This window comes from Monodon monoceros, unplaced genomic scaffold (assembly GCF_005190385.1).
Source record: "Monodon monoceros isolate NGI ecotype Baffin Bay Population unplaced genomic scaffold, NGI_Narwhal_1 Super_Scaffold_21, whole genome shotgun sequence".
Lineage (NCBI taxonomy): Eukaryota > Metazoa > Chordata > Mammalia > Artiodactyla > Monodontidae > Monodon > Monodon monoceros.
In genome coordinates this window covers 161,080,402-161,105,452 of record NW_021703778.1, presented here as the reverse complement: position 1 = coordinate 161,105,452, position 25,051 = coordinate 161,080,402, and the positions used below count along the sequence as shown (strand labels likewise).

Genomic DNA, 25,051 nt, shown 5'->3' with positions numbered 1-25,051 from the left:
TCAACAACTTTATAGTTCTGTGGGTAGAACTGTCTGGCTCGTGCTTGTACCAAAGGGGCGTCTACACATCCGTACCCCAAACACTTATTTAATCAGGGAGCCTTGTAGAAAACACTTGAACATCTAACTACATCTGCTTAACCGGCCTATCATTTGTTAGTTTACACTAACATTTGGTATTTCATGCAGCCCCACTCACTCTGCAGAAACCCAGCCTTGACCTACACGCCAGGGTCCCTAGAAGGCATCAGGGTGGCCTGATGCAAACGGAGCCGCAGACTTCTGAGAAATCGAGGCAGAGCGTTTGGTTCATGATAGGTGCACAATAAACACTTGCTGAATAAACCCGTGCTTCAAAACCAATGTACATTCTCATCCTGCTTTCCTTTGGTTTGGGGGTAAACTGTCCCTGGATGTGCAATGAGTATATCTTCCCCAGGGAGGCCCAAAGGTTAAAGGTCCTTTACTTGGGAAATAGCAGAAGAAGAGGTGGGCCCTGCTTGGGGCAGAGCACTGACTGGTGCAGATCCCAGCTCTGGTCCAGCTTTGGGGGTCAGCCCAGTAGGGATCAACTACATCATTTTTGAACGACAGGTCTGCCCTGAAGAATCTCAGCCACTGACGTGGCCACAGGTGTCTATATTCCCACCATTATGGGTATGTTTTTTGAATTAAGCATCATTGTTCTCTTCTTATGGCCCTCAAGGGAAAAACTTTTTCAACTTAAAAAATGCCATATTAACCATTTTAAAATATATAATTCAGTGGCATTAATTGGATTCACAGTGTTGTGTAACCAGTATGTCTGTTTCCAAACTTTTCCGTCACCCCAAACAGAAACTCTGTACCCATTAAGCAATACTCCCCATTCCCGCAACCCCCATAACCTGGTAACCTCTAAGCTACTTTTTGTGTCTATGAATTTGCCTGTTCTGGGTACATTATACAAATGGAATCATGCAACACTAGTTTTTTGTTTCTGGCTGATTTCACTTAGCCTAATGTTTTCAAGGTTCAGCTATGTTGTAATAATATATCTGATAGCATGTATCAGAACTTCATTCCTTTTTAGAGCTGAGTAATATTCCATTGTGTGTATATGCCACATTTTGTTTATTCATTCGTCTGTTGATGGACGTGTGGATTGTTTTCACCTTTTGGCTATTGTGAATAATGCAGTGATGGACACGTATCTGAGTTCCTGTTTTCAGTTCTTTGGGGTATATGTCCAAGAGTAAAATTGCCAGGTCACATGGTAACTCTTATGTTTGACTTTCTGAAGAACTACCAAACTGTTTTTCACGGCAGCTGCACCATTTCATGTTCCAAGCAGCAAGGCACAAGTGTTCCAGTTTCTCCACATTCTCACCCACGCTTTTATTTTTTGTTTTTGTTTTTTTGCTCTTGTTGTTGTATTATAGCCATTCCAGTAGGTGTGAAATGGTATCTCATTGTGAGTTTGCCTATTGACTAATGACGTTGAACATCTTTTCACGTGCATATTCATCGTCTGCGTATCTTGTTTGGACAAATGTCTGTTCAAGACCTTTGCCCATTTTTTAAAAAATTATTTTTTTATTTATCTAGCTTTGGCTGCTTTGGGTCTTCGTTGCTGCGTGCGGGCTTTCTGTAGTTGCGTCGAGCGGGGGCTACTCTTCGTTGCGGTGCGTGGGCTTCTCATTGTGGTGGCTTCTCCTGTTGCGGAGCACGGGCTCTAGGCGCCTGGGCTTCAGTAGTTGTGGCCCGTGGGCTCTAGAGCGCAGGCTCAGTAGTTGTGGCGCCTGGGCTTTGTTGCTCCGCGGCATGTGAGATCTTCCCGGACCAGGGATCGAACCCGTGTCCCCTGCGTTGGCAGGAGGATTCTTAACCAGTGGACCACCAGGGAAGTCCCCTTTGCCCATTTTTATATTGGGCTGTTTGTCTTTTTGTTGTTGAGTTATAGGAGTTCTTTATTTAATGTGGATAAGAACCTTAACAGATACATGATTTGCAAATACTTTTTCCCATTCTGTAGGTTGTCTTTTCACTTTCTTGATAATGTCCTTTGATGCGCACAAGTTCTTAATTCTGATGAAGTCTAGTGTACTGATTTTTTTCTTTTGTTGCTCATGCTTTTGGTGTCATATCTAAGAATCCATTGCCAAATCCAAGGTCGTGAAGATTTGTCTGTGGCCCCCCTTAAAGGACATCCAGAAGAATGGATCCTAACATTCGACCCATATTCAAGCATTCGTTGAACACCTACTTTGTGTAAGACACACCTCTGGGGAGCACCCAGGACACCTTACTTCCCTCCCTACATCTTGTGTGTGTCAAGGGGCCACCATGGTTGAAGTCCCTCGTGCCCAGAGCCAGGGAAGAAGGACTGAAAACAAAGACCAAAAGGTGAGGGCAGTTGGGGAGAGAGGAGGGAGAGGAGTGAAATGCCCATTTCCTGAGTTTAGGGATTCATTTTGTAAGAATAACAAAGGGCTACATCAGCAAAAGAGCAGATGGAGCGGTATTTGAGTAGAAACCTGGCAACCCTTTACTCACTGTGCAAACTTGATCCAGTTGCTTCACATCCTCGAAGGGAGAGCGTGCCGGAGGGTGGCGTCCAGGGTTCACGCTCTGTAATAAAGTCTGTGACCTTTGAAAAACAACCCACTCTCTACTCCTCCCACCATGGCCAGAGGCAGCGGTGGCCTCTAATTTAAGCACCTGCCGAAGTAATAAAGGTTTGACACTCCTCTGCTTGGAGCCTCTGCTTGGAGCCATATCACTGTTTTAGAGCAAAAAGAGAAACGGGAAGCGGGGGCACGGATGTGGGGTTTGCTCTGTTTTATTTCCAGTTTAAGGGGAGAAAACTTGAGCAAGCCTTGATGGGTGTTGTCTATGTTTTCTCAAAACTGGGTAGGAGGACTTTTATTTGTAGCTGAGAGTCCCATCAGCCTGACTTTTAGAAGCTTTTCCTGGCCCCAGACTCCTTGTAGAGTAGATCTCTCGAACTCCACTTTAATTTGTACTTTTATATGCAGTTAATTTAGAAATAAGGGCTCTGACCTGAGCATCATGAGACCTGGCTTCTAATTCCAGGGCTGCCACTGTGTGGCCCTGAGCCGGCCCTATCTCCTCTCTCTGGGTCTTAGTTTCCACGTCCTTAGTAAAGTAAGAATGGGACGAGATAATCTCGAAGGTCAACACGCTCTCTGATTATATCAATCTGTGGGTCTAAGATAATGGTCCAAAATGTCTAAATTGCTTAGATAGTTTTTCATTGCTTAGTTTTTCACCGCTAGAGCAAGGAAATGAAATATTATTCATATACCATGTTAAATTTTTAAAAATTGTTACACACCTGCCAGGAATTACATTTATTAATTGATTCATTAAGTATACACGATGTAGAAAAGAAAAGCTTCCTAATCAATTGAAGGATCTAGGTTATGAGAACTTGTAGGATATGGCCAACCTATCCACAAAGGTGAATAATGAAGACAGTTCTCTATGTTATTTGTTCTATTTTAATAGTGATGAATTTTAGACATCCCCTCCAGGCTAAATTTGAGGGGTATCTGATTATTTTATTCCCGCCCCTCCCGCATGGGTTTTGGAATCTCACCGTTGAATTCCAAATATAGATGTTGGCTTTTCCTTGCTTGTGGTATTGCACAGCTGTCACTGCCATGCACCCAGTTCGTGTAATTGGGCTTTGCATACTAGGAAGGTAATTGCTAACTCCTTTTCTTCTGCCAGAAGAACTTCTCATCCCTGGAGCCCCCTCAGAGACGGCTGGTCTATGAAAAGCCAAATTAGGAGCCTGGAAGGGATGAGCTCCTGCTACCAAGAGGAAATAACATTTTTGGAAGTGACGTTTTGATTACCACTCAAAGGATTAGGATGCCAAGAAGAGTCTAATTATTGTTCTACCAAATATTCTTGGTATTAAATGAATGTTATCTGGGATTTAGAGAGAGGTGGCAGTAAGTCTGATTACAGCAAATGGACCTGTCTTTCCTGGTAGCGATAATACTGTTGCCAAATCCATCTTCTTTTCTTGTAAGGGAGATGATTTGGAGATGTCACCTGCTGTTTTGTGTGGGTGACTAAGGGATCTGCAGATCTGCATTGGAGTCCACGTCCCTCTCCCCAGGCCCACACTGCCGTCTCTCCGCTGGACATTGGAAGTGGAAAAGGGCCAGCTCTCATCTCCCCCTTTCCACTTAGGGACTCCCTTCCTCTCTCCCCCTGCCCTCCACTGGCACCCCAGCCCCGTTCCCAGGGCTCCTCGCCGCAGATCTAGCCCTGCAGCAGGATCCACTACTTCTTTGTTTCATGAAAGCGACACCAGCAGTAGCATGTTTATTGCATTCTCTCTGTACCAGACACTCTTCTAAGCATTTTACACGTATTACTTCCTTTAACCCTATAACAACCCTCTGGCTGGTGAGTTAGGCGTTTGGATTAAGCTTAGGCAGTCTGGCCTTAGAGCCGCTGCCGTCAGCACGCGCTGCTCTCCTCTCCAGCCACCAGCCAGGCTGGGTCTGGGGGACCGAAGCCGCCTCTTATATGCACCCCACTCCCGTCTGTCTCCATCCTGCAACACCTACATCTTCTTCCATTTTCATTAGTACCTCTTTTAGACTGGAACTGTTATTGAAATGTGAATTATCTCACTTTATAGCATATATTCTGTTCCCAGACTCCTTACTTCATTAAAACTGGAATTTTTAAATTTATGGACAAGATGTTGTGCTATCTGTGATCTGCATCAAAATAATATGTTGGGGAGAAATGGGTAGGGATATAAATGAAACAGGGTTGAGAATTGAGTTGGTAGTTGAAATAGGGTGAAGGGTACATGGGGATTTATTATGCTATTTCCCCTATCTTTGTGTTTGAAATTTTTCAACAATAAAAATTTTTTATCACCAAACTTCTTATTTATATCAAAGGCAGTTAACTCACAGAGAACAGGAATAGTAATAATAAAAAATTTTAAGACGGAAAATAAACTGGAAATTTTTACTCTGTCACATACATGTGTGTTTAAGGTGCTTAAAAGGGATAGCCAAACAGAACTGGGGTGAGCAAAGACCTAGTCTAAGAGGCAGAGGCTGTGGATAGCAGGTGCTCCAGTGACGCCCCAAGTTCCCTTTGGTCTTAGATGCATTCTTTGGAAGAGCGCTTCCTATGTGATTGAGGTATGTCGACCTGAGTGCTTAGAGATTTATATAATCTCCGTGTTTACAGGAACATAGGGGAGGACGTGTTACATAGCCGAGCAGTACGCTTGGCATCAGGATTTCAGGAGCATCTGGAGCTGTCTGGGCACTTTTTCAGAGCCAGCTTGCCGTCATTGTATAGAGGATGCCAAGAGCCCACAGGAAGACAGAGCCATCGGCTCTGAGGCCAGAGCGCCAATACTTCTGAATTGGGGTGAAGGGTTAATTTGTAATTGTTGGTTTGCATTTCCTAACTCTCTTTATGACACCCCGATGGCTTATAATGGGACGTGGATAGTTAGAGTTATGAGAATGGGGTCCGAGCTGGGAGGGGCCTGTGAAAGATCTGCAGCGTAGAGGGAACCATGGCCTGTGTACATCTTTGTCAAATCGTGCACCTTTGAGATGGGCCACCGTGATGCTGGTGGGCATCTCTGGGATCTGTGAAGTTTCCTGAAAATTCTGCAAGCTGGAAAGGCCTCAGTCCTCAGAGCTCCAGGGATCCCCAAGAGGACACAGGAGCAAGGGCCCCTCAGCAGTAAAAAATATTGTTGAATCTCGGAAGTATTTCAGGGAACATGTGGCATTTTTAGGAGGCTTTTATTTAGCTATACTTTGCTTTATGCAGTACAGGTGGGCCCAATCAGTTGAGTGGCTTGTCTGTAATTAACGTCTCAGAGGCAGTGGAGTGCTATGGATAAGCGCTCCAGCTCTGGAACCAGACCACCTGGGTGCAGATCCTGGATCTGCCACAGCTCTCTGAGACCCTGCATGGTCACATGGCAGAGTTGTGCTCCATTTCCCTCCTCTGTAAATGTAACAGTACCTGCTTGGACCTTGTTGGGTCATTAGGACCAGCGAACGAGGCAGTTCTTGTAAAGCAATTAGAAGAGCACCTGGCTGCAGTGCTAGCAAAGAGCTTGTTGTCTCAGCGAGTCTGGGCTGTTGTAACAAAATACCACAGACTGCGTGGCTTGTACACAGCAAACGTTTATTTCTCACAATGCTGGAGGCTGGGAAGTCCAAGATCATGACTGGCAGAATTGATGTCTGGTGAAGACCTGCTTTCTGGTTGCAGACTGCCTGCTGTTCGCCCAGTGGAAGGGGCAAGGGATCTCTCTGTGGCTCCGCCCTCATGACCCAATCAACCCCAAAGGCCCCGCCTCCTAACACGGTCACATTGGGGATTAGGTTTCAACATAAGAATTTTGGGGGGGACACAGACTTTTAGTCCATACCACTTATTAAGGAAATAATAAACATGTATTCTAACAGTTTGCTTCCATAAAGTTGTACATTATTTTCAAGGGTCTCAGATTGAATCCTTTTCTAAAATGAGGAAACATTTTGTACAGTAAATAATTATTTCTGATATAACGTATTATACGTTTGAATTTTCATATATTAAATTTGGGTAAAATGATAGATGTCATGTTACATTTTCTCTCTTAATATAAGAATGTTAATTTTAGGTAATAGCTAACCTTTTTTTAGCACCTACTAGCCTGTATCTGAAGTACTGTTCCTGTTGCTTATTATGTATTAACTAATTTAATCTTCCTGATAACTCTCTACATTAATTACTGTTATATTTCTCACTTTAGAGTGAGGAATCTGGGTATAGAGAAGTTAATTGGCTTGCCCAAATTCACACACTTAATCTGTGGTGATTCTTTATTTCTAGCTGCTGTACATGTCATGAATTCCCTATTCTGGAAGGTTCTCAGGCAGAAGTAGTACAACTGCTTGTTGGGGGCTGGGTGGTAGGGGGTGCTCTCAGAGGGGCCTGAAGCATTTGATCAGGTGCACCTTCAGAGCCTTGGTTGTAGGTAACAGACCTGACTTGTCAACTCAGGCAGAAAAGTCATGCATCTACCAATGCATACCGTTTAGCACACAGAAGGCTAAAGAACAGGGGTGAGCAGAAATTGAGGAGGCAAAGCCCCCTGCCCCAGTCTGGGAGGATACTGTTAACTCTGGAGGGCCTCCACCAACCCAGCTGCTACCGTGGCCCCCAGGCCTGGCCACGGAAAACAACTTCCAACAGCCAGTCCCCCTGCCCAGACCTCTGGATGCAGCTCGCTGGCAGGAGCATCTCACTGGCCAGGCTCAGGTCACGTGACACACTCCAGTTGCTTCCCTCCTTCGCTCACCCTTAGGTTTGGCACCTGGAAAGCAGAGTCTGTTCCCCTTTTATCTAGGGTGTCCTTACCCCAACCCCTGCCTGAAAATAAACAGGAGAGTTTTGAGGTGATAGGCAGCCAAAATGACAAATGTCCCTTCCGTTAAGAGACTTCGACTAGATGCTTCCCAAGTTCCCTGATAGCCCCACGATTCTGAGTCTACTCTTTATGAGGGCTGGCATTTCCCTGGAGCTGGAGTGGAGCTCTGTACCAGTTAAGCTTCCATGAATGTTTCTCACTGAAGTTAATGAGTATGTTGGCCTTTGTCACAAAAGAAAATAAGGATGCACACTTATTTATAAGATCTAGCTTTTTGATTCAGAGCAGACTGTTTGAGCTGTGAGCTCCTTTTGTTTATCAGGAAAGAAGTTGATGTTTATCGTTCTTCTTCACAAAAGGAGGCAGAAAAGCACTTAAACCTTTAAATGTCTCCATGTACACATTTAAGTGCTTAGTGGTTATATTGCAATGAATTAGTTGAGTGGAGCTGTAGAACAAACCTCATTTTTGATCATTATCTACCTACTTCTCTCCACATACTGACTCCTTTGCCTACTTCCACCAATGTGATCATCATTCTGGTTTCCTTCTTCATCATCCCTCATCCCCCTTCCCTAAGTCAGTTTCCAAGCACTGTTGGCTTTTCACCGCTTGGCGTTCTCTCCTTAATACCTGTCCTCCCCCACGTGTTCCCAGCCCATGCCACCCCACACCTGGGTTAAGTCTTCCCGAACCACCCCATCTTGCCCACTTGATCTTCTCAGCGAGCTGCTTTCCTCTTTTTACACCCACTGTGCTTCTTAAAGGCACAGTAATGCTTTCTTTTTGCTCATCTGTGTAGCAGAGCAGGTAAGAGGGCTCTGGCGACAGATTCAGATCCCAGCTCTGCTATTCAGTGTTTTTATTAGTGAGAGGTGTATCCAGACGTAATGAACGAAACCACCATATAGTGAGTGCCTTAACCAAACATGAGTTTATTTTCCCCACGGCAGGAAGTCCGATGAGAGGCAGCAGCAGCATCTCATGATATCAGAGGCCCGGCGCCTTCTCTCTTTCTGCTCAGTCATTCTAGAGGGTAGCATTTGTCCTCATGCTTCTCACTTCCTGGCCGCCCCACCTCCAGTATTGAGTCTGTGTCCCGGGCGGAAGAAGGACCAGGGCTGAGGGCAAAGTGTATGCCAACTGCAGATGCCCTCCCCTTAACTTCTGCCAACATCCTGGTCTAGGATGGAGTCACATGTCCACCCCCGAGTTTTTGACTAAGTGTGTCTCCAGTGTGATCAAAATAAGGGACCAAGTGTCCATTTTACATCCTGTACCATCATCAGCATGGGCTTATTAACTGCTTATACTTCGCTTCTTAATATATTTTTTAGTGCAGGTTTTCACAGTAAACCAACCAGCATAGTATTTACTGTGACTTTCTCTGTGAATACCATTTAAAATTCTGGAATTCTTTCCTCTCCTCTCACCCCTTCACTTTACCTGTATCATGACCTTCTCTGTGGCTCCTTTGTCTCTCAGCCCCAGCCCCCTGCCCCTCCCTCCTCGTGCATCCATGAATCCTGAGCATCCCACCTGTCCTTCTCCTCTGCTCCCGGGCTGCATGGAGCATCGCTGGAGAAAAGTGGCCACGTGGTGCTGTAGGGGCCACCGCATGTCCACATCAGTCTTTGAGGTGACCCTGATGGGAGCTGTCTGCCCTCTCAGGGTGAAGGTTTTGTTGTTGTTTAAGGCTTTTCTGTTCATTTAAAAACCTCCTTGGGAGAAGGCCTCACATGAGAGGCCCATTGTTCCAGGGGCCTGGCTTTCTAATTCATCTCTGCACTTTCTTCTCTGCCTGCTAGTTCCCCTCAGGTTGCCTCCCCAGTCTCTCTTTCTCTCTGTCTCTTTCTCTGTCGTTCTCTCTAATAAACACACACACACACACACACACACACACACACACACACACACTTGCATACACAGACCTTCCATGCCATGGGTTTGCTCCCGGGTATGCAGGCCGGAGACTCTGGGGGCCCCCTTCACTCCCTACATCTCACCAGCCACCCGCTTCTTCCTTGGGTGGCCCTTCCTTGCTGATTCTAATTCAGACACATTTCTTGCTTCTGTCCTTGTTTCTGAAGTCCCTGGACCATTCTATCCACCTTATTCCTGGCCTTCATCCACCCTGGTCATACACCCCCCTCATCATACACCCCCCTCATCCCATGATCTCCCTTAGGTTCTGACGTGGTCATGTCACTGTGCAGAAACCAGAGGCTCCTTATGGACTGAGTGACCTGCATTTATAGATCTCCCGCCTCGGGTGGGCACTGAGGAGACAGAGAAGACAGGATCTCTGCCCTGGATAGTTTCTCAGAGTGGGACTGGGCTGGACTGGGCTGGGCTGGGCTGGGCTGGGCTGGGCTGGACTGGGCTGGGCTGGACTGGGCTGGGCTGGGCTGGGCTGGGCTGGGCTGGGCTGGCTGGGGTGGGCTGGGCTGGGCTGGGCTGGGCGGGACGGGGCTGGGCTGGGCGGGGGCGGGTGAAGACATCACATTAACACAGGTATGAACTCTGGGAGCACAGAGGAGGGAGAACCAAAGCTGGGGAGGGGGAGGGAGATGGAACAACTCAGACAAGGAACCGCCATGTCAGACTCTCAGTGACGCGGCCCCAGCCGCGCCTGCCTCCTGGCCCCCCGTGCCCTCAGCTGGGTTTATACTGGACCACTTGTCATTGGCACGTCGAAGCATCCTCTTTCGTGCCTCCACGTCCTTGTTTGTCCCCCCTGTTCCCGGAGTACCGTTTCCGAATCCTAGCCGTGTTTTCTCCTTTCTCATCCAACAAAACTGGCTCAAGTACCAGTCTTCCAGGATGCCATTCCCGATGCCCGTGGCCACTTTCCCACAGTACTTTCTGTTTCCTCCTCTTGGGACACTTGTCAGTTGGGACCTTGTATTTGAGTAGTTTGTGTACCTGCCTCTTTGCCTGTATTGGATGAAAAGCTACTTGGGATCAAGGGCTGTGTTATAGTCAGCTGTGGATTGCCCCCGGCTTCTGGCCCAGTGGGCTGCCTCGGGGGGCGCCTCGGGAGGGTTCGGAGGAGCAGGGTGCTTTAAGCATTCCAGGGAAGCAGATGTGGTAGGACTGCTCTTAGTGCACACAGACGCACGCTCACACCTGCCCAGCGGTGCCACCGGCAATTCTTACCGGTCTGCATTTGTTCTTCTTTCCAAACCAGTGCTTAGAAAGAGCCATGAAGTTTGCCTTTGAGGAGTTCCACCTCTGGTACCAGTTTGCTCTGTCACTCATGGCTGCTGGAAAAGTGAGTCTCCCTTTGTGACATGCAATCCTCTGTGTTGACGGTTAACTTGAATTTCATGGGATGACGTGATGCCTAGTAGATGTCTACACCAGCTATTTGAAACTGTCCTGTGGTCATTTATAAATGAGCGATCGAATTTAATTATTTGGGGGCCAACATGGACACATCACTGATTAGAAAATTTTGAAATTCTTGCCTTTTTCTAGCCATTGTAACTTTATTTATCTGAAGCTGTGGCTTAAACTAAGGTCAGTTCTTCACACTGACCCCTTTCACTCATTTGAGAGTGTAAACTATTCCTGGCAGGGGAAATCTGCTAATTATCGTTAGCAAGATGTGATATGAGACAGTGTACGGTATTGGTTGAAAGCAAGGGCTGTGGAGAGAGAGGCCTGGTGCTGACCTCGAAGCCGTGTGACCCATGGCAGGTCACTTAGTGTCTCAGCTTCCTCTTCCGTCTCATGGAGAAATGGTACCGACTTCACAGAATTGTCATCAGGTAGTGAGATGATACCCACAAGGTGTTTAGCATAGGACCCCCAAAACGAACACACTCAGTAAAGATAATAGCCACTGTTATTCTTGTTAATTTGGGCCCTTTAGTGAATTGTAAAGTCTGAGACACAAGATTATTTGGGCGAAGTGGAGTGGTATGCTTTCAATTCTGAATGGTATGCTTTAAATTAGATAGTTTCTTTTTTATAATAATGTAAACCTCCACTGTCTTTATTTTTTTCTTACTTTTACAATGGCTACACAAGTAGGGAATAAAACTAGGGGGATTCTGGGGCAGGGTTTTCACTTGTTTTAACTGCAGTTTACTCCCCAGTCCCCCAAAAGTTCCAAGCTCAGGTTATCTCCATCCCCAGGCCCTTGCTTCATTGGGTGAAAGTTGGAAAACCTCATTAAGAGTGTATCCTAACCAGAAACCCCACTGGGAAGGCTTTAGTGTTTGGTTCTGTCAAAAATTTTGAGTTTCACAGAAATGATCTCCTTTTGCCAAGTCTGCTCGCGCGGTGAAGGTGCTGAAAGAGTGCATCCGCCTGAAGCCGGACGACGCCACCATCCCACTTCTGGCCGCAAAGCTGTGCATGGGCTCCCTTCACTGGGTGAGTGGGGCTGGGGCCCTCCGCATGTGCGGGGGCTGCCACCCTTTTGATTCCTAGGCAGAGAGGAAATAATAGCAGTTCATCAGCTACACAAAAGCAAGGCTGTTCAGAGCCCCGGGCTTCTGGCCCAGGCTACAGCCCTCCTCAGGCCTCAACCCCACCCCAAGGACTTTGGGGAATCAGTACAACTCCAGGTTTTTCTTTTTCATGGGAATGTGCTTCAAAAGTAGAAATGGTAAGATGGAATTGGAATTCCTACTCAGATGCATCCTGTATGTAAGTCATATGGGACTGAAAAAGTCTATGTCACTCAGTGATTCCCTCCTAGGAGAGCCTGAGCTTTTCTGTAAAGCCAAGAGTCAACCTCTACTTTAGCTCATGTGTAAACCCAGCTTCCTTCATTCCTCTTCCTGCACAGAGGCTTTCAGCTTCCAATGTTCTTGTTCAGCTTTGAATCTGGGAAGAGGCTGATTTGTAACAGTTGTAGTACCTCAAAAACGTACTGTTTGAGCAGAAACTAGAAAACTCAATTGATCGCCACATACGATGGGGTTTTAATGTCTTTCTCTAACTTCATGTCAAGGTTAGTGATAAGAAGAAGTTGCCCAAAAGACTGAGGCGCCTGGCTAAGGTTTTTTACCATGATGGTCCTTGCTGCTCTTTTTTTTCCATTTATTCTCACCCAGCAGGGCGCAAGTAAACATTGTGAAGAAAGTGTCCTACTTCGGTCAAATTTTTCTTGGGAAAGTGTGGAAGAAAAAACACATTTTGAAATGTGGCTCTCACCTGAAACACAGCCGTGAAGGTGTTGTGTGGTCCGTGCAGGTTTTAACACTTTGGTGTGGCAAGTGAGGGGACATGCAGGCAGGCCCCGAGAGTGGCTGGAGCAGTGGACCGAATCTTTCGGTTTTGAAAATGCCAGCTTCCGGCTGTGACTCTGCCACACTCCTTCCAGCGATGGCATCGTTCATCACCATAACACCTAACATAAACCTGACTCTCTTTTACAAGATGAGAATAACAAATCTTTTCTGTATTTTTTTTTACATTTTTATCATTAAAATTTCCAAATACCACAAAAGTAAGGAGTATAATCAACTATCATCCATGTACTATCACCCAGCTTCAGTAACATCAACACTTACCATACCCCGAAGGAGCAAATCTTATTATTTTTGCCTCTAGTGAGTTGTGCAAAAGGCCTTATTGTGGGTGTAGTTTACAGGTGCACATTCTTCCCTTTGGAATCTGCCAGTGCGAGGTCTGTGTGCCGTGTACTGTAAAATAAATGGCTGGAGTTTTGAAATTTCTAACAGCTTGTGGGAAAGAGAATCCAAGCCTAAAAGATTCTTTATGTCATGCAAAAAAAGGAAAGACCCAAGCACAAAATATTTCAAGAACTTTATTCTTTACAAATTATACATACATGTATATATAACTTCTGAATACCTAGCACAATCTAATCACAGAGCCAATCAGTGAAAAACAGAGACGACAAAGAGCCCCACCAAGTATGAAAGGGACCTCGGAAAAGAGGGCAAAAAAGCAATAAGGAAAGATTGAAAGCAAAAAGGCAAGGTGGGAATCCTGAGGACTGTTGAGAAGCTGAAATACAGAAAACAGAATCACCAGAGTAGAACTGGAAGGTCTGGGAGTTATTTTCACAGTGGCGCATCAGAAACCGCTTAGGACAGCAGGTGCTTACGGGAACTCATGTTAGAAATTCTGCAGGCTGTTGCTGTTGTTTTTAACTTACCTGGTTTTTCAGTTGGAAGAGGCTGAGGAGTTTGCCAAAACCGTCGTTGATGCGGGAGAGAAAACGTCAGAGTTCAAGGCCAAAGGCTACTTGGCCCTGGGGCTTACGTACAGTCTGCAGGCCACTGACGGTGAGCGAAGTCCCCGCCCACGGGAGCTGGGGAGCCACCAAGTCTGCACTGCAGGACCGGCCCATCCCCTGTCTCAGGAGGGCGCATGGCTGGTTCCTCGTTTGCCGTCTTATGGGGACCTGCCACCGCTGTCCTCTTTGCTTGGACTGGTCGGAGAATGGGAGGGAAGAAATGCAGGCCCTGTGCCCCGGCTCCCAGGCCCTCTTCACAGGTGCACTGTGCTGGTGGTGCCCAGCTGGCAGCTGTAGGGATCTGTCCTGAGGAGTGAGGTGAGCAGGGCCCTGAGAGAGAATTCACCCCACCCGGCCTTCACCTGACTCTGCCCCAGCGCTTGGCCTGAGCTCTCCCCATGTGGAGGGATGTTGGGTCTTAGGCTAGGAATCTAGAAGCATTCAGGGCCCACCTCCTCCAGAAAGCATCCCTTGATTTATCAGTACCTGCCCCTTCTCCATTTGCACTTTTTTTTTTGTTAACAACTCTTTTTTATTTATTTATGTTTTAGCCGCGCCGCGCAGCATGTGGGATCTTAGTTCCCCAGCCAGGGATCGAGCCCATGCCCCCTGCAGTGGGAGCGCGGTGTCTTAACCACTGGACCGCCAGGGAAGTCCCCATTTGCACATTTTAATTCACGGATACGTACATGTGTAGTATAGCGGCTCATAGCACATGCAGTGACATTACACGTTTGGGATGTATTTACTGTTTTGGTGGATGGGCTTCCGGCTAAAAAAAAAATCTTAATTATGTTTTCTATACTTAATGAGTTTTCAATTATATGTTTGCAGAAAGGGTAAATTGGTAAATTGTTTTTCTGAACTCCTTCTATTATTCCTTTTACATTTTGTTGTTAAATGTAACACAAATACCCAAAAAAATCTCAAAAATGATTGTCCAACTCAGTGAATTAGTATAAGGGAATGTATTCTTATAAGCAGCACCCTGCTTAGGAGATAGAACCTTGCCAGCTACCTGGGAGCCCTTTACGTGCCCCTCCCAATCACAAGCCCCCTTAAGAGAAAACACTACCCTGACTTTTATGGTATTCATTTTCTTTTGCTTTCTTTGTAATTTTGCCATAGTTTATTTTACATGTTACCCCAAATCTTTCTTTCCTCTGCCCTAAAATATCAAAGACCCTGGAGAAGTTTTGCATATCAACTGATTTTCAATCATGGATTTTTTTGGCTAATTTTTCATATATACTGGCAATACCCAGAACATTTTTTTAACTATAGTAGGCTTTCAGTGAAGGGTAAATTTCATACCATATATTTATCCATATAACTTCTTAGTTGAGACTCTACACCTAATTAGCCCTGTAATTTTGGGAGAGTCACGTGACCCTGCTGGGTCTCACCTGTATCCATGGTTCTCTTGGGACAGCTCTCTGGGTGCCTCTAGCTCATTCACTGTTGTAAGTTAGTCATGGCTTACAGCTACATCCAGCTCTGGGCAGCCTTCCACCATCCTCAGAGCGATGTCAGGATGGGATCTGCCATGTTGGATTTGTTAGATAAGGACCATCTCCAGGTGCAGCCATAAACAGGTTCCTCTAGGAGTTTTTCTGTTGTCCCAGTAAAAAGTACCTTTTTAGTTTCTATAAGACTCTAAGGTGGCATTTCTCACATGCTGTCTACAGGGGAAGTGTTGAGCTGATTTTCCAGTATCGGTGTTGGGTTTGCCCTGTCTGTCCCTGGTGTTCACATCAAGGCATTAAAGGTCCTAGCCCTTGCCTCCGTGAATTAAACTGGCCTTCCATGGCATCAGGCTAGTGTCCTTGGTTTTCGGTGCCAGAAGGAACTCTGAAGGCCGTCAAATCCACCCACTGGTGCTTGAATCTCTTCTATTCCATTCTGGCAGAGCCATTCTTCACCCGTGAATTACATGCCTGCCCTTGAGAATGTTTTCCTCTCTGGAGTTCCCAGCTGGTCTTTTGAAGACAGGCTGCTATTCCTGGGGGTACCAAGAGTGACCAGCCAACTCTCACTCTCGCCTTGGCATGGTTCCACAGTTATGCCCAACAAGTGCAAGGGCCTCAGGCTGACACGGCCTTCGTTTCCCGTCCTCGACAGTGCCTGGGACAGGACTGGGCACATAAGCTCCCAGAATTTGTTGCTCTTAATCCAGTCAAATGTTTAGTTTTTGTGATGGGTTTTCTATTTGTCAGAAACTCCCTGATCTCCCATGCCACTGACTAATCGAACCCTTTTCTTAGCTTCTTTGCGAGGGATGCAGGAGGTCCTACAGAGAAAGGCGCTTCTTGCATTTCAGAGGTGAGTGGGAGTTCATCTTTTCACTCGGCTGTACATAATGACACCAAAGTATGATAAGTATAAAAAGAAGAGATATTTATAAAGATTATGTAAACAGTGTTTTACCCCTGGGAGTCTTTCCTCTCGAGTACCGAACAGACAGTATAAAACTTGCTGCATCACTTGTTGCCAGGTAAATCTGCATTCTTGATCTGTTTATTCATTCGGGCACATTTTATTCATTCCTAATAAAGCGATTTCAGCTCTAAGAGAGGTACTTTTTTATGTCTAGGGAGATGATTCCTTTTATTAAAGACATTTTTTATCATCTAGAAAAAGCATCATTCTTTGCAACCTTTTTTTTTTTAACATGTCAATCTGCAGATTTTTATATTACGAAATGAAAAGGCCAGATTTTAGGGCAGTCTCTGAAATACTTATAAGACAGTCAGGCCGGCAGGTCCCAGGCCTCTCCATCCCCTCCATGCTCCATAATACCTTATGCTTATCTCCATCGCTGTACCTTTCACGAAATTAGGAGAAGCCCTTATAATTAGAGACCGCTTGCATGTCACAGTGGCCTTTCACACCCCTTACTTGATCCTCGCCCCACACCAATAAGGTAGATGGAACAAGTCGTGTGTTCACTGCAGGTGAGGGACCGAGATGCAGGGATGAAGAGCTGGAATCCTGTAGCTATTGAGGTCAGGAAGGTCAAGGTCTCTGACGCTGACTGGCTTCTCTGGCACCTACTACACCACACTTCCCTCATTTTATTCTTACTGCAGGCATAATAAATCACTAACATGAATCACTGTCTGAAAGTATAGCCCCATGATGTCCAATACAGAATTGGTATTGACCCTGTCACCTTAAATATACCTGAGTTACTTGATTTCTTGGAATTATATTAGAAAGTTAGTTACTTAACCAAAAGTTTTACGAGGACCTCTCAATACCTAATAACCGTTGTTAGATTTCTTTCCTTAGAACTAGGGCTGCCTGTAGATTTGTCACAGTGTACATGCTCCTTTTTATCACGAAATCATTAGCACTTGGTTTCAGTTAGTCTGAAACACTTTCATCTCTTTTCTTTCCATTTCCTAGCAGGCGTGCCCAAAGCTCCTTCACGCTGTCGGTCCCAGACTGGTTAATGACAGAAGGTACCAACTGACAGCAGCCAACAGACCTCCTATCTCTGTGCTAAGTTTTTGTTGATACTCTTCAGCATGGAGTGTGGAAAGCATTTCCATTTCAAATGATTTGGAGTTTTAAATTTTCCAGTCCCAGTTTGTAAAACCCACACATGGATGCCTAAGAAAGTGGTCATTACATCTGTTTCACTGTTTCACTTTCCTTAAATCAGCTCATCTTACTGGCTCTCTAAAAACAGCCATGGTGGTGGTCTGCTTGAGCCGCAGAATTCATAACTTCATGTTATATAACAGCTGTTCCATTGGCCTGAATTTCTTTTTTGTTCCTCTTTTGCTTAGTTTCTAATTCAAAGGGATTTTTAAAATATTAGTTCATATGGGAATAAAGCGGAATAAAATCCTACTAACCTACGTGATTCTATTGGGGAAGGCTAACCTAAATTTGTATCTATGTGTATTTAAGGGTATTTTTCAAAGTAATAAAAATATTTGGTTTCAAGTACACATGAACTAGGACTATCCTAGTGTACTGTACAAAAGTCTGTAAGGGAAAGATTTTAAGTAAATAAGAAGGATTTGTATTACTTCTTACATGTAAATGAGTATTTAAAAATCACTTGGATGAGAAATATTTTCTTACTTTATATTTTAAATCTTCTCCCCACAATTCTGTTAATACTATTGTTTAGCAAATTTTGTTTAAAAAGAAAACGGTGTATCTCAAAAAGTGGTGAGGTTGCAGATACAGCGTGTGAAAATTAACTCAATTATGACTGGAGTCAGAATTCAAAAAGGTTTGCTCTCTCCTGGATTCAGAGAGGTGATTTTTGAAGACATCCCAGTTGCATGATTGCATCTTAATGTTGAGACCCTCAGCTGTTCATACACTCACAAGCTCAGCCCAAGAGGCTGAACCAATTCATATGTCCTGTACAAAATTATAGTGAAGAAAAACTGTTGTTTGCAGAGCTTTCTAGGATGCTGTATTGATCTCAGTGGTGGCTCCTGGGGGCTCTCACATCCTACAGAGAAAAGCCAGGCTGGAAACAGTCGAGCGCATGTCTCAGCAACTTGCCCCCCAGCATGCAGGAATCTGGGCTGCGTGGTGTCACTGGTGTTATCATTCAGTGTGGTAGAAGGGACACAATCTCACAATCTCACTTTTATTTTCCTCTCCCACTCCTAGCTTGAATTTAAGTTTGAATGTGGTATGTTTTGTGGGTATGGAGTAACCAGCCAGCCTGGCTTGTTGGGAACTGAGCAGTTTCCCAGAATATGGGACTTTCAGTGCAAACACCAGGAAAATACAGGACAAACCAGGACAAGTGGGTCATCCTATGTGTGTAAGTAATGGGAGGTCCCTGAGTAATAGATTTAACCAGGTTTGCACTTTTCTTTCTTAACATAATGATACACTAGTCCCATGTCTACTGTAATCAGGATTGAAGGGGACTTCAAGGAGAACTGGCTAAATAAGGCAGCAGGGTGATATGGTGGAGAGACCAGGCCTCGGAATTTCACTTCTGGCTTTACCTCTTTTGCTTGATGTTCTCGAACAAGATGCTTAATAATAGATGCTTCATAAATTGTAGTTATTATTGTTACAAGGGGTACATGTCTTAATGGACCAGGGTCAAAATTGATCAGCTGTCTCTGTATTCTTGGTTCAGCTCCAGAGGATGTTGGAGCCAGAGTCTAGGAGAATGATGCAGTGGACCTCAGGGCAGTCTAAGTTTTAGCCAGGTGATCTGGGAGGCCCATCGCATGCACTCCAGTAGCAGTCTGGCATACCCTTCTCAGGGCACTGCTCGTACTGCACTGTAATGATCATTTAGGTCTCCCCCTCTGTGGTGTTGGGGGGAGCTCCTCAAGGAAAGGCACTTGTATTATTCATCTCCAGGCTCCCTAAAAGTTAACACAGGCCTGGCATCACAGTAGGTACTGCATAATGTGGATGGATGGGTGAGTGGTTGGATGGATGGATGGATGGATGGATGGATGTTTGGATGGATGCATAGATGGATGGGTGGATGGATGGATGGATGGGCGGGTGGATGGTTGGATCTATGGATGGTTAGATGAAGGGGTAGATGGATGGGTGGGTGGATGGGTGGATAGATGGGTGCCCTCAGTGGGCCAGTGTCTTGCAATTCTTTCTTTTCCTATGGAATAAAAATGGAATTAATGGGTATGGAGGTGCTTTGACAAGGGAATCACTTTGTGAGCATCCCTGTAGTGACATTGTTTAGGTCTCTGATTTTCTCTTAGCAGCCTCACCAGGTGCTCACAGCAGGGAATGGGATTCATAGCGCTGCTCTAAATTCATGTACAGAGTCCAGCAAGCTTGCAGTTTTCAAGATCACTAACGTCCTTCCTCTCACCTGCATTGCTTGATGATTTCTGTCAAGCACATTTCCTGTGGGCATACAAATGTGGTTGTTGTCACGGGAAGCCTAGCTGCCGAAGTTGTCCTGCGCAACTGGAGCACGTTTTCAGGACTCTACCTGAGATGAACATCGTGCACTTTTTCTAGCTTTTTTGAGCATCTCCATGTTTCCTTTTTTCTTTCATAGGCTAAAGTGGCCAGTTTAACGTATTAGCCAAATTATTGAAATAAGGTTTTTTTTAAATGTGTATGCTTAAGTTGTGCCTCGCTAGAAATTTGGCTGTTGGATATTCATTATTAGCCAAGTTGATGATTCTTCCGATGTTGTCCTAAGGTACCCCAGTGATGCCAAGATTTCTAGCACTTCTGTTTGTTTCTTAGTGCTGTGGCTAACAGTTAATAATCATTTGAAGAGGCTAAGGTAGGGCCTTTGGTCAGAACTATTCTTATCCACACCCTGAGTTCACCAGACCATTGTCAGCTTTTCACTTGGTTGGTGTTGGGTAGAAACAACCATGATTTGATTTAACTTCATTTGTAAAAACTCTAGACTGTGCTGAGAAAATTATAGCTCTGTGGAATTCTTTTTGAGGGTTGTAGAAAGCCGGTTTAATTGTGAAAGAAGATGAGATAAAATAAATAATGCTAAATTCAAAGTCTCTTCATAATCCATTTTGTATTCATTTTCCCTGAATAATTGGGAGAGACAGAAACCATGACATTCCAATCTCACTTTTTATGAACACCAAAGAAAAATATTCTTTGATGTATAAATGCATGGAAAAACCAATGCCTGTCAAGTAATAAAAACTGGGGCATGCTGAGTAGGCCTCTGCTAGAAATAAGACATCTCAAAGGGCAACACAGGCAAATCCTCGGCCTCAGCCTCTTAGACTAAAGTGAGAAGAGCCCTAAGGCCGTGTCTGGAGGCAAACTTACTAGTGAAGATTCCCCAGGGATGGGAGTTTTGCTCTTAAGGTTAAAAAAAGGACAGAGGACACCCCCCACCCCCTAGTTCCCCCCAGTTGCTTGTGGTAAGATACAATTGACTTCCACATAAAAGCAAGAATGACGTGTCTGCCAACAAGTAGGAGGCCAGCATAGCCTCTTCCCATTGGTGTCAAAAGCCAGCTGATAGACTAAGTCTGGTGTCTGGCCACAAAGTCTTACATGTCATGGTTGCATGTAATTAGGTAAACTGCGTGGAACTTAGTAGAAGCTTCAAAAGACTGAATGAATATCCTCCATTTCTCTCTATAGTTCATCAAAAAACCAAAACCTCATTTTACAAGCAAAGCCAGGCCTTTGATTTTCATATGGTTTCTCTGAAATCCAGAAATTTGGATAAAGTAGTTTTAAGACCAAGCGAAAACTTAACCAAAGCAGCCGTCGCCTTGCCAAGTATGCTCACAGCCTCACCGTGTCCCAGCGTGACACGTGGACTTCTCCTGCTCAGCCCAAGGGAGGCGTCTGCTGGGGAGGTCAGACCTCGGGGCCTGTGGCTTCTTCAGCCCCAGGCTCCTTCTCAAAGTCAAGGCCCATTGGCTGCCATTTCAGATGCTAAACAAAGCAGAAACATGTTCCTGTGCCATTCCCATGTACAGTGGCAGGAGGAAACATGCATGCCATTTGTTCATGGACAGAGGAGAAGAGTTTAAATGAAACATTAAATAGTTAAATTAAATATGGGGCCTTGGTAAAATAATTAATAAGAACCTACTGTATAGCACAGGGAACTCTACTCAATATTCCGTAATGACCTATATGAGAAAAGAATCTAAAAAAGAGTAGACATATGTATAACTGATTCACTTTGCTGTATAGCAGAAACTAACACATTGTAAATCAACTATACTCCAATAAAAATTAATTTTAAAAAAATATGGGGCCTTAGTATAAATAAAAATACAAATGGGAATACTTGTTTGACATGGAAAATAAAAATGGCCTCTCTCATGTACTAATAGCTGCAAATACTTTTTCAGGGCCCACAGCCTGTCACCTACAGATCACCAAGCAGCTTTCTACCTGGCTCTGCAGCTTGCCATCTCCAGACAGGTCAGTTCTCCAATGTTCCCACACTTGGTGCCTGTTCTGTCTTGATACAGTTTGAGGGAGTAGCTGACCTGCTTTCCTTCACCTGAGGCTGACCTGGAGCCAGGGACTCTCCTCAGAGGCCACTGCCTCCTCGCAGCGAAGACCCTGGTGTTTCGGTCAATTGGAGCATCAGCTGTGAAGACACAAGGCAGGCAGGCTCTGCTTTTGGAGATTAAATCCGCAAATCTGGAGGGCCCCACCTGGGGTCGGATGGCAACGGGATGCAGCACATGGTGTAGACCCTGACCGAGGAGTCCTCAGACAGCCTTTGTCCCTTGCTAACAGAGCCCAGTGGTGAGCTGCATGGTGGGGATTTAGTCACTGGTGAGGCCTGGTCGTCATAAGGGTATCAGTGATTGACAGGAAGATGCCAGCGAGTGTAGACAAAAGAGACCAGTTCCTTTCAAATATGTAGAAGATATGAACAATTAAACACAGTGGCTCCTCGAAATAGGAGACTCGACAGTATTCTCCTTGCTGGAGGGGCAAGCTTTTTTGGTCTTCATCTTCCCAGCAGTAGCTTCCAGAAGCTGCCTTTGCCATTCTCATACCCTCCCGTTCCCTCCCAGCTGTTCAGGAGACTCCGGCCCCATGTCTGCCTGCCCACCACGTGCAAGACACTGGTGGTAACCCCAGCACAATCCTAAGTGCTGACTGGAGGGTGAATCGAAGGTCAGTTCCCCACACATGCCATTCCCCTGGCAGGCCTGGGCTGTCCGCATGTATCTGACTTCCCGGAGGCCAGGGAATTGTGCCAAGAAGTGGCTCCGCTTGGCGACCTGGGGACCAAGGAAACCAAGAGAGCTCGTCTGTCAAGGTCCTCTCACCTGGCATGGTGTGGCTCACAGCTGGTCTGATCACGAGCTGCTGCAGAGACAGCTGTGGGCTGGTGACCGACCGTCCGGTCTCTCTCCTCCTCCAGGAGCTCCACTCGCCTCCTCCTTGAAGCCCCCTTCCCGTAGCAGCCTGCTCCTCTGTTTCCTCTTGCCCAGCTCTCTTGTTCAGTATCTTTCTCACTAGACCTTAGGTTCCCTGAGGGCGGGAACCCACATCTGTCATCATTGCTTTGCGCTGGTAGCGGGGACACTGCCTGACACATGGTGAGGCCCTCACTAATACTCATTGAATGAAGGAACCAGCTTCGAATTCCTTCAAGTCAGCCTAGCCCTTAAGGACCTCACTTTGCACCCTGTATCAGTTTTTTCTTGATTACAGTAGTTATCCCTAAAAACGGATATCATGAGTGTACCGTGCCTTTTGACCCTCCCAGAATACCAGTGCTGTTTACACAGCAGCCTGTCCGCCTGGGGAGGGGAGCAGTAGATGGAGCCTTCTGGGTTCACTTCGTGAAGTGACGTGTAGGGCCGGATGATCTCTTCCTGCTGTGATAGCTGTGATTCTACGGCTCAAAACAGAAAGCCTCTGTAACCAGCATTTTTAACTTAGATGCATCAAAAATGGTATTTCGGAGAGGAAAACGAATAGATTTGGTAAAGACAGAAGTCACTGTTTCCTACTAAGGAGTGAGGTTACTGAGGGTTTGGGAAGAAGCAGGAGAGCTGAGAAGAGGTCCAGCCAGGGCCCGGAGTTGGAGGGGAGACAGAAAGGAGTCCCTGGGGTGACCGTGTAAGAATGCTTCAGTCTTGAGCCTGTTTTGAAATCCAGCTTCAGGTTCTAATTCTCCCTAGGTACTGTTAAACCTGCACAGAATCTCGGGTGTTCAGATACCCATTATGTATGCATTTTATCCACCCTTGTGCTTGGGTGATTTTGAAGAAAGTCTTGAAGAGCTGTTGGATTTTGAAGGTTAAGGTTGTATCTGGTCCTACTTAAATTTGGATACACCTGCTCTGTATGTGGCATTGCAGTTTGTTTCTTGGGTGGAGTTCCTTTGGATTGTAGTTTAGAAAGGTGTGGGGTTGGTTAGTTTGTTTGCATAGTTCCTTGATGTCTAACGGAGATGCAGGACAAAGGGACTTGAAAAGAATCACAGGTGTCTGATCCTTTGGAAAGCTCTGTTTAAGGTTCTGAAACTTATCAAGCAGTTTAATTTCAGTACTACTTAAAAAATCAGAACAGTTCAGCTAAGTCAGTTTCATTCCAATAAAAACTGCTGGGAATTTGTTATGTGTCTCCATTTAGAGTGAAATTATCTTGGGCATAATCGAAAGTAAATCAGTTTTGTGGAAAAAGAGACAAATTATTTAGGGAGAAGTAAACGATTTGGTATTGACAGTTATACTGAGAAACAGAGTCTCTTGTATCACTTCATTAGTCATACTGTTGCTTGAAGGGGGCCTCTGTTTTCGTGTTTGTGGTTAATATCTTGGGGCTGCCATGAAGATGGCTTAAAATCTGAGTGTGGCACATGGTGAAACAGCTCCTTATATTTACAGAGAATCAGATACTGAAATGGTGGCTGTGTGTGTGTGTGTGTGTGTGTGTGTGTGTGTGTGTGTTTAAAAATTCTTTCTGGTTTTGTTTTAAACCAGATACCAGAGGCTCTGGGGTATGTCCGCCAAGCTCTTCAACTTCAAGGCGATGATGCCAACTCCCTGCACCTCCTTGCCCTCCTGTTGTCAGCACAAAAGCATTACCATGATTCTCTGAATATCATTGACATGGCCCTGAGTGAATATCCAGAAAATTTTATGTAAGTGATACTGGACTTGTTTTTCCTTATACAGAAGGTATTGAATTTACTTCTTCTCCCAATCTATCTAAGTCCTTCATGCACTTCCTGGTGGTAAATAGTACAGAATCCCCTTTACTCTTGGTTTTTCATGATATTTAGAAACAAACATAGTCTTCAGGTCAACCTGAGTTGAAATACTTTATCCATTCTTTCCCAATGTGTACCTTTGAGACATACAAGATGATTTTAAATGCATTGTGGATGAACATTTTTGTTTTAATAGTTATGCATTTTAAAATGTATATTAGAGAAAATACAGCTGCCTATCAAAGTGTGATTTCATAGAAATTATTGCTCAGAGGGAGACTAAGAATTTTTTAATGAGTTGTTTTAAAGTGAATTTAAAGGGAAATATTAATATACATGGATATGGCAAAAGCTATGTTGAACAAACTCCAATGACTGAAATTTGGGAAACATTGCTTTGTAGCTTGTTTGTCCCACATTACATAAAGGACTCCCATTACTTCCAGGTGATTACTATATTTTAGGCAACTTTGATCTGGTTACCTGACCTGTCTGTGTCTTAGGTTTATTCTCTAGGAAATGGAATTCCTTAAATCAGTCAGCAGTACTTGTTCATAACCTAAGAATTGTCATTACACACTGCCATGTGCTGGAATTGTCTGCTTCTTTACCTCTTCCCTCTGAATCCCTGAATCCAGGCCTGTTGATTGGGCTTTGTTGAGAAGGACATTGTCTTTTGGGCCACTCATTTTATCCTCAGTGGAGTAGCTTAGTAACCAGTACACAGTGGCCAGAAACAGTAAAC

The 25,051-nt window shown here is 45.1% G+C and overlaps 1 protein-coding gene across 5 annotated transcripts in view; it reads left to right on the top strand.

Annotated features, from left to right (window-relative positions):
- TTC7B (tetratricopeptide repeat domain 7B) overlaps positions 1-25,051 on the top strand; it is a 239,818-nt gene that overhangs the window by 129,100 nt on the left and 85,667 nt on the right. For all 5 annotated transcript variants that reach the window (XM_029237235.1, XM_029237233.1, XM_029237234.1 and 2 more), the window contains exons 10-15: positions 10,617-10,700; positions 11,705-11,809; positions 13,578-13,695; positions 15,911-15,968; positions 21,473-21,545; positions 24,077-24,237. In XM_029237235.1, the coding sequence (XP_029093068.1) occupies positions 10,617-10,700; positions 11,705-11,809; positions 13,578-13,695; positions 15,911-15,968; positions 21,473-21,545; positions 24,077-24,237 (599 nt within the window). The remainder of the gene's footprint in view (positions 1-10,616; positions 10,701-11,704; positions 11,810-13,577; positions 13,696-15,910; positions 15,969-21,472; positions 21,546-24,076; positions 24,238-25,051) is intronic.